The sequence below is a fragment of the Corvus brachyrhynchos genome, unplaced genomic scaffold, assembly GCF_000691975.1.
Source record: "Corvus brachyrhynchos isolate BGI_N302 unplaced genomic scaffold, ASM69197v1 scaffold58, whole genome shotgun sequence".
Lineage (NCBI taxonomy): Eukaryota > Metazoa > Chordata > Aves > Passeriformes > Corvidae > Corvus > Corvus brachyrhynchos.
In genome coordinates this window covers 833,847-843,853 of record NW_008239539.1, presented here as the reverse complement: position 1 = coordinate 843,853, position 10,007 = coordinate 833,847, and the positions used below count along the sequence as shown (strand labels likewise).

General features: G+C 44.0%; 1 protein-coding gene across 1 annotated transcript in view; it reads left to right on the top strand.

The window, feature by feature from the left end:
- Positions 1 to 5: 5 nt before the first annotated feature.
- CREBBP (CREB binding protein) overlaps positions 6 to 10,007 on the top strand; it is a gene marked incomplete at its 5' end in the record, with an annotated part of 96,539 nt that continues 86,537 nt past the window's right edge. The window contains one exon of the mRNA XM_017741231.1: positions 6 to 12. Coding sequence (XP_017596720.1) covers positions 6 to 12 — 7 coding nt within the window. The remainder of the gene's footprint in view (positions 13 to 10,007) is intronic.

The following is a 10,007-nucleotide window of genomic DNA, read 5'->3' as shown; positions in this document are numbered from 1 at the left end:
GCGATAGCGCAGGTAAGGCCGCGGGGGTGGCTCGGGAGGGGTTCTACGGCGGTTCCCCCCCCTCACCCCCCCGCCCCGCCGGAGGGGAGGGCCTGGGGGGACCGCCCGCCCTGCCGCGGTTCCTGGCGGGGGGGGGTGCGTCCCCCTGCAGTCGAAGTTACCGGGCGGGACCCGTACGCCAAGTACCGTCCCGGCTATAAATAGCGGTTGAAAAGAGACGTTTTTTGAGTTGGGTTTCCCTTCTTTTCATCCATCATCTTCGTTTTTAATGCCTCGGTTTGGGTGATGGGGGTGCACAGGTGAGTGGGGTGCGGATAGAGAAGGGCCAGGCGTAGGTACCATCATGCTTATCGTACAATCGTGAAATGGTTCGGGTTGGAAGGGACTTTAAAGCCCGTCTTCTTCCATCCCCTGCCTTGGGGAGCACCTTCCACTCTCTCAGGTTGCTCAAGCTCCGTCCAGCCTGGCCTTGGACACTTTCAGGGATGGGGCAGCCACAGCTTCTTTGGGCAGCCTGTGCCAGGGCCTCACTACCGTCAAAGGAAGGAATCGGGAAATCTCCCCGGTACCGAATCTAGATCTACCCTCCTTCAGCTTAAAGCTGAAGATGCCTTCCTGGAAGGGTAGTCGAGGTTTCTATGTACTCCTTAAACCCTCAGATTACCCACAACTAGTATCCCTATACAGGCTCTTTCACTGTGCCCCTGTGTGCAACACGCTACAGAATAAAAACTCCTTAATAGCTTCTTAGTCATAGAATGATTTGGGTTGGAAAGGACCTTGAAGACCATCTAATTCTACCCTCCAGTTAATACTTCGTGCTTTTTTTACTTCCCAACCTGTGACCAAGGTTTTAAGGCTTTTGGCTTAAACTGTTCCAAGCATTTTTCCTTTAAACCCGAAACGATTTGCAGATAATAATTGAAGTTGTGGGGTTGCTTGTATGCCGAAATGCCCGGCAGCCTGGCAGTCACTGCGACTGGTCTGTGTCGCGTAGTGTCTCTGGCATGCCTTTTTCTTCAATTGTGATGGATTTGTAGATAATAAAACACATCAGCACGTCTCGTTTCCAGCCAGCGTGTGCCCGTTGTAAATACACACGTGTGTGCACAAGAGCATGTGTGCCTGGACCGGCCTCTCCCGGTGTTCTGACTGTTTCAGTCCCCGAAAGAGTGGTTTCAGAAGAACACAAAGTCTGTTGGACTTGAATTTCTGCTTTCAGAGATTAATGAATCTTGTGGAAGGGATAGCGATAAGTTAATCATGCTATGCCTGCTGTGTTTTCATAGACTGAAAAAAAAATATTACTATAATTGAGCTGATAAATTCTGTGGGTTTTTCGTCTTGCTCAATCTGCGTTTGGCAACAGTTTACAGATGCTTCGGTCCTTTAGGGTTTTTTTATGGAAACCTTTTCTTCTCAGCCTGTAAATAAATGAAACAAGGAAGAAAGAAACAGTATCAGAGAATATCTAGGTGAGGTCTTGTGATTGAGCTGTGTTAATCCCTTTTGTGGAAGCAGTGGAATATATGGAAGGCTGATACACAACTTGCTGCGAAATGCACTTTGTAACACAGGACAAATACAGTTTTTCTTTAACTCTTCAGCTAGACATTTTAGACTCTCCTGGTAGCCAGTGAGAGGTGTTTGAAGCAGTGTCTTGGGTTTTGGGGTGGTTTTTTTTTTCTTTTTTGAAGTTCACTTGGGCTGTTCTGGAATGCTTCAGTCTTAATTATGTCCTGTTCAGCAAGTTCTCGTGTGTCTCAGGGAGCTCTGCGTGGTGCTAGATGTGTGAACTCCAGCATCTGCAGAAAGTTCTGCAGGGCTCAGGGGGCCTGTGGGTACTGGGATGGCAAACCCCAAGTTGTATTCTGGACAAGTGTGTCCATGGAGTTCCGTTGTCGTCCTGGTGTTCCATAGGCAAAAATACTTCTCTCTCTCAAAGAGAGGGTTGTTTTTGGGAAAAGCATTTCTAGGTTTGTTGCCAGCAGTTAATGCTGCTTGGTGAAGGATTGCTGAAGGTTTCTGTGTATTGTGGCAGGTGATACAAATAGTTTGAGTAGTGTTTGCTGTCAAATGCCTGTTCCTGGAACTTAACCAGGCTGTTCCCTGGTGCTGGGACTTAAATGAAAAAGTTTCTGTTGGAAAGTGGCCTTTTGGTTGGGGGAGCCTGGGGAGATGGGTCTGAGGCTTTTGCCCTGGATGAGCAGTGAGTTGAACAGAATTCTGTTCTGTTGAACAGAATTGTAATTGCAGTGGTAGCCCCACACTGGTGGGTGCTGCGGCTGCCGTGAGGGGGGTGTGCTTTCACCGCTGCCGCATTGGGCCCTGCCGAACAGTTCGGCTCAAGCCTGCAAATGCTCGCACCCGAGGCTCTGATGGCAGGCCTGAACACTGGGCAGAAAGCAACTGCTCTCCTCCTTGTTTATATTTCTCTTGATGCTTTGATGCGGTGATGTTAAGCAACTCCTTTTGTCAGGGTAAGTTTTAGCTGCCTTTAATCTTTCTGATAAAAATAGCTCCTCAGCTTACCGGGGCAAAGTTTGTGCCACTGAAATTGGTCTGCTTACCTTCTGAAAGTACAGCCTTTTCTGTTAAACCTAAGCAGCTAAATCCGGTGTCTGATCTTGCAGAAGGGAGCAGAGATGAAAGGATAACAGAAATGGGTGCTGTGACCATCGTTAAATTTCATGATAGTCCCATTTTGCAGTTGCCCCACTGCTCTTTGTATCAATAAGGAAGCTTAAGACTTCTGGCTGTTAACTTCGCTTGCCATTGCTGTGCCATATTGAACGAGCTGACTCCTGTGGTAAAACGTCCGTGGGAAAGATTTTTCCTTGTCTAGCCAGGTAGGAGTAGTGCTTTTGTCTAATTACTGCTTTATTGGATACACAGGCGTTTTCATACCTAAACATTTGTCTCCTCTGTGGCTGTTGTGAGACATTCTCATCCAGCACCACAGAATAAACAAGGGACTTCTACAAAAAGTAGAATTACAGTAACTTTGCTTATGGCAGTGTGTTATTTTAACACTGAGTGTTGTGATTATTTTGTACATTGCTGGCATCGGTCCTTCAGCTGAATATACAGAGACCTGGCGGCGTTCTCGAGCTGGTTGGGAAAAATGCGCTTGAATGGAGCAGCAGCACAGCTGGAGGTGTTCAGGGGCCCCTGGACTGTGGTCCCTTCTGCAGGTAGCTTGGTGAGAGTCTGGGTTTCACTGAAGTCATACTTCTGTCTGTGTTCATTGTGTTCCCTGCAGCTTCTGCTGCTGTGGTGCTGCGCCAGTTCCAGAAACAACACAGCGTAATCTGGGCCAGAGCAGAGGGTGTCCCTGATGGCATCAGGAGTTAACAAATTCCTAAAGTAGGTGAAGTTGGGAAGAAGGTGAGATTGAGCAGCTTCCAACGTCCATTAGAGCTAGGTTTTCACTTCATACTTCCTTTTGTAGGGGGGTTTGTTGATTTTTAATTCTTTCCTCCTCCCTAACTTCCGATTGTACGCGGATTAAACCGCGTGGCTGCTGCCGCAAAAGCTGCAAGCCCAGCTCCCCGATAACTCCTGTTCTCTTCGCGGCCCATGTGTTGGCATCCAGGGCCCGGATTTTGCACTGGGGAAAGGCTGGCCCTGTTGCACGTGCCTCCCTACGTGCTGAGATAAGTAGATCTCTGGCTGACTCCCAGCCAGCCACAGAACTTCGCAGAAGGGAGTTCGTGTCAATGCGCAGCCTGATTTGATCCTACTCTCCTGCCAAAAACCAGATAGGTGTATTGCAGTGGATTTAGGTTTTAGTTTGAAAAGAGGTGGACAACAGCAAAGTAGCTTGGAGGAAAGGCAGCGAGGTTTTCTAAGCTTGTGTTCACATTCTTAGCAGAGACTTCAGATGGAGTGACGTCTCAGTGATCTAAACCCAGATTTTGTTTGGGCACATGAAAGCGTTAGTATGGATGTTTTAAAGGGTTCATTCCTGCGTGGCTGAAAAGCTTTGTGGAAGCCTGTATAATCGGTCTGCGCTTGTTTTGTATGATACGTGCAAAACTTGAGTGTCATGTGTGTGCTGTGACAGTAAGAATCACAGTTACACGCGGGCTTCCTTATCCTCTCCCTAGAACAACAAGGAAAAGGATAATTTCATTAAGTGAACAGACTTGCATTTATAGGCAGAAAATTTGGGGAAGAAATTAATTTTCTGAAAAGCTGTAGGTGAAGGAGTGTGCATAGTTGTAATTATTCCATGGGGATGTCCTTTTAACTTGTTTTGTTGTTTGTTTGTTTGTTTGTTTGTTTTGTGGTACTTGTGCCCTAACTATCTGGGATGGGAAAAATGAGGTGTGATATTTCATAGCTATATTGTTTCTTGTGGAATACTTCATGGTTATATTGTTTAAGACTCATGTAACCATGGGGGTGGTGGATGGGAGAGGATGATGCCAAGCAAGATGTTTACTTTGAGCTAGAAGTTTGATACAAACTGTTGGGGTTTTTTCCACCTGCAGTGACTGACCTGCATAACTTGATGCCAGTGTTTGTGATCTAGGACAGGAGATTTGTAAGATTAGAAATGGGCTCATTTATAGAGTCTAGCGCAGCTAATTCTTACCAGTTCCTGAGGCATTGCTGATAGCAGGGTATTGTGTACTCTCTCAATGTTTGTGGGCTTTTACAGGTTTTTCCGAGGAGTTTGGCACTCATGTCTGTGTGGGATGAAAAGTTGAGCAGATGATCTGCCAGCCTGATCATATGTGGCAGTCCACAGTCCTACCATTTTGCCCATTCCTTTATTTTTTGAAACTCGTACTTTGATAATTGCAGATGTACTGGGGACTTTTCCAAACTTATTCCCCCTCCAGTGACTTAAACTTAACTAGGAAAATGCTGTCCTGTGCTGTGGCATAGAGCTTCTGGAGAAGCCCTGCCAGCAGCAGGCAGGAGGAGAGGCTGTGTCTTTGCTGTACTCCAGAGATCTCTTGGTAGCTTGTGAAATGAATTCCAGTTTTTCTGCTGCAGATTATTCACTTTCTATTTTGTCTGGACATTCCTTGGAGTCATCGTCCAGTGCCATTAATTATTTCTACAGCAACATGCTGTGCTTTTTTATTATACCTGCAGCTTCACATTAAAAACCCCCACAAATTCTTAGTGTTTATCTTTATTAGATATTGTACTTACTGTTGCTACCTGCTAAGAGAGAAGAACATAAAAAAAACCCCTTACCCTATTAACAAAACACTGCAGGTTAATGTGAAATCAGGGTGGAGGGGGTAGTTGAAAAACCTGATTTGAAAAAATCTGGGGTTTGTTCTTATACAGTGTAAAAACATGAGGGATAACTTAGAAATCTGACACTTCCACCCTAATTTGGTTTACACTTTCAAGAATTTTTGCTTTGTAAATCTTTCTTTTAACATATGTTATGTTTTCCATCTGTCTTCTCAGATGTCTAAGATACAGAGACAACCTAAATTGTTTATTTGGAAAACTCTTTAATAAAGATGCTTCAACAAATACTATTAAGTGTTTTGCAGAATCATAAGTGTGAATTAAAAGAAAACTGAAATTTCTATTAGCAGTGATAATTACAACTCGTAATCTAAATCTCTTAGCATACTCTTCCTTTCCTGCTTTCTTATTTGCCGCCATTGAGAAATAAGGATCTTGTTTATGACTCTGGATAAATACAATATCTTTGGTTTAAAGTTTGTGTCTGGATATATTTTTATTTATACATCTATAAGTCTGTAAAATAATCCCCTGCTTCCCTGCTGGTCACCTTTAGTGCTGTGGAAGCTTCCTTGGGAAGACAGCAGTGGGAAAAGGAGTCGTTCTTCCCTGAATGACTGTTTCTCCCTGTCTCCCAGTCATTTTCCTGTTGCAGTTGGACACGGCAGAGAGGAATGAGAGCTGGAGACTTTCTGCTGCAGTGTGAGAAGTAAAATGGGACATTAGATTGCAGCCCCTGTCCATGTGTGTGTCACCAGAAGCGCACGAGCTGCTCTCTTGCTCTGCCCGGCTTTGCCACCACGGGTACTTCGATAGCTGGGTTATTAGTGGGTGTTGCTGATGTCATCGCTTCTGTGTCATCTCTTGTGTAGTCTCATCTCATGGAGAAAAGAGATGGGGAAATTACCGAGTGGCTTGAGTTGAGTAAGTACTGAGTATGAGTCTGGTTTGGAATAGCTGTGAAGTTTTTTCCTAAGTTCATAAACTCCCTAAAGGAAAGTATTAATGAGAAAGGTTCAAAACAGCCTCATCTGACTGAAATCAGTGTTTTAAAGTAAAAGATTTATGAGGTATTTATGTTTTTTTGTATTGTCAGTTACGGTTGGAAGCTTTTTTAGACATTAATATACAAAAATCATTAGTTTTACATGCACGTCTGCTGTTGCTTCCTCATGTATGTTTGGTTTGTTTTGGGTTGTATGTCCTTGCACAGCTGAATTTGAGTTGCCAAGCAGAAGACAGTTCCCTTAAATTTGGTATCAGAAATAGGGAGGAAAAAGTGGCATTAAAAAGAATGGAAATGTACTTTTGCAGCTTTTGTTCATCACAGAGGAGACCCCAGACTTGCCTGTTTCATAGTAATGTTGCTTAGGTTTTTTCCTTGTTTAATAGTATTACTTCAAGTACATATTTATATATTTCGCCCTTCACAGAATAGGCATGTTCTGTGGTTTTGTTGGAGAAGGTGTGTTAAGGTGGGAGTTTTCTTAGAAGGACTCATGTAGCTGAAGGGAGCTCCTGAGCCAGAACTGAGCTCGAGTTCTCACCACTGACACTGTCAGTCATTGTGGGGAGCATCGGGAACGGAGCACTTCAAAATCTGAGCCACCTGTGTTGGCAATATATTCACTAAGAACTCTCTGGCCAGGGAATGTCACAGTTAAAGTTTGTTTGTCAAGACAATTTGTGTTCTTGTGCGTTATGTGCTGATTTCCTTTCCAGGTGGGCAGTGAGGGTGGCACAGCCATAAGGGAAGCTGTGGGTCTGGCAGCTGTGGGAGCCAACTCAGGGCAGGCACAAGCAGATACTGGCTTGGTACGGACTGTGCATTTCATGCTGACTTAAGCAAGTGCCCACTATTAATTACCCGACTCTCAGATGATTCCTTTTAAAAGGGTCATTCTGAACTTAAATATTCTGTCAGCTGTTAAATTTGGGCAAGAGACACGATGTGTGTGTTTGTGATAGGATGAGAAGACAGTCTCGCTTCTGTTAACGTTAATGTGCTCCAAGAGCCTGAAAGTATTTAATCTTCTTCAAGATGATCTTGTGAATGAGAAGCTGATGTTCCCAGTGTGGTGTCTCCCAGTCCATAGGCAGATTGCCTCCTCTTCCTTCTGTCCGGATTTCTCTTCTTATGGCAAATAAATTTAATGAAACCTTCTGGTCTGTAAGAGTGTTAGCCTGGTAGCCATGTGCGCTGTGACAGTAGCCATGTGTGTCTTGTGGATGCTGCTGGGTGGGTTTTAGAGTTGTTCACAAGAGCAGACATGGCAACTGTGTCAAAATATCGAAGATACTTTGGGAAACAGTTAAGAGAAAGAATGGTTTTGGAGAGAGGCAGAGGAAGGCAAAGGCAATCCATCATTTGCCATCCGATACCTCTAAGACCAGACCAGAGTGAGCGCTCTTGTTGGGCTGCTTCTGCCACACATTTTGGAGTTACCTTGGCTTTTTTCCCCTCTGGCCTCTGGGAAGAGATTAGAGACTAGCTTCTTATCTGGATATCTTTCATATTTGCTTCTTTATATGAACCTTAATGCCAGGTGCAAGGGCCATTTAATGTGCCCTCATATACTGCTTTGTAATTGATAGGGAAACATTTGAGTAATCTATGATTTATTTTTATGAAAGGGTAGAATAATCTCTAAACCCAGCAATTATTTCTGAAATAAACCAGTATCTCAGGTTTTTCTAGACTTTTAACACCGGTTGTTTTGTCACTATGAGCACAGCAAAAGAGAGATGATGGAGACAACTTGGACAAGTAGAGCAGAGAGAACCATGAGGTTATGACATTGTGGTACACAACACGCAAGTGGAAAGAGGCTGGGAACTAAACCTGGTGTGACCAAGGGAGGATCTCAGTTTATACTGCTCTCTTTTCATGGAGGTGAGGGGGAGGACTGGGACAGAACAGGTGGCTTTTCCTGTATCAGGTGGTAGTTGTTATCACACCTTAGTGTATATGCACATTTTCCCCATCCTGGCTCGTGTCTCTGGTGTTGGAGCTGGTGTCAGGAGCTGAGTCAGGAATACTGGTAGTACTGCAGTAGAGGTTAGAAGAGAATGATTTTTTTTTTTTTTTCATTAGTTTTCATTAGTGATTTGTTTGTATAACAAGCTTCAGTTTTGAAAAGTCACTTAGTTGCTGAAGTCTTACAAAAATGGATCAGGGAAGATATTAGGAGCTGTCTCTAAAATCCCAGCCACAGGAAAGCAAGAGAAGGCAAGTGTTAGATCCATTTTCAAAAAGGGTTCAAAGACAATACAGTCAGCTACAGACTGCCTCCTATCCATCACTGGGAAGGTCATGGAGGAGCTGGAGTGAGTTTAGTGAAGGGCTGCTGAGGAGATTGGGGACTGGAGCATGTGCCCTTTGAGAGGAGGTGGAGGCCTGGGCTGCAGACAGACCTCCTGATTTCCCTTCCAACTTGAGTGACTGTGGGTCTGTAAACAAGAGAGAGCCATGATGATGATTCCAATGAATTTTCTAGAGATAAGTCCCAAGAATTCCGAAAGGTGAGGTTCATATCAACATATTTGAGTTTTGACCAGTCCAGTGACTTAGGAATGAGTGACCCAGACTGTATTCCTTTCTCATCCCAAGTGCAGGTAGTTTAAATGATCAGACGGGTAGAAATATAGTTAAATATTCAAATCTCTTATTATGCAAGCCATAAATAGTTGAGATTCATCCAGATTCTTGATGTTGGATCCCTCATTCCCCCTCACCACTCCCCACCCAGCCATCTCCTTTACCCAGCCAGGTCCCTCATCACCATCATTCTCAACCTGGTTGCTAAACATTGTGTTCAGAAGAAGTGGTGCTGCTCTGCTGAAAGTCAAGGTCCAGGTGCATGTCCGTTTACAAGCTTTTGGTGTCACATTGGAAAAAGACACAAATGTAAAGTTTCCTTACTGGAAATTTTAGATTTTCCATTAATGCATTGTTTAATTGCTGTAAAACATTAAATGCAAGAATTGTCTTTTATGAAACAATAAATTACAGAATCCTCAAACCTCAAGAGGAAGTTGGAATGGATGTGGTAATTGCTGACTGTACCACACAGTGTGGCTATTGAGGGGAACTACCTGACAGTGAATTTTAGGGAATGGCTGGAGCTCTGAACTGTTGAGGCTTTGTCTGCTGGGGTCTGGCGTGATTGAAAGAAGCCTTACAAAACAAAATTGGGCTCAGTGAAATGTAACAGCTATGTTGGCGTGAAAGAAAGGCACGGTGAAAATACTGCTTGTGTGCTGGTCTTCAGTGTCAGCTCCGTGCACGAGCAGTCAGTTTTTGACATGAAAACTCCCAGTCACGTCTCAAGCAGAGATTATGCTGTAAAAAATGAAACTGAATTTGATAGTTCTCCTCCTGCTTGCTGTGAGATACGTTTGAGATAATCAGTCACATAATGAAACACCTTAGGATGTTTGTCACCTCTCGGGCTGAGCTAAGGGGGGAAAAAATGGTGACATTGAAACAAGTTAATTGATTGAATTTGTATATTAGGAAAGTCTCCCGGTAACAGTCTCAAGCAGTCATACAGATGAGAACGTTCTGCCTTCAGGATGCAGTGCAGTTTTGGGGATTTTTCTTCTGAGAAGGCTTAGAAGGAAACGGAACATCTTGTTTTATTCTGGCTGATGAAAGTGTTGTCCAGGAAGGCAGAAAACTCTGACATTTAGGCTCACAAGGCTGAAATTAGGAGAGAAAGTGTCTCAAGTGTGGTTATCTTCTATGTGTGAAAATAGCTGCTCAAGGAACGCAGAATGCTCAAATT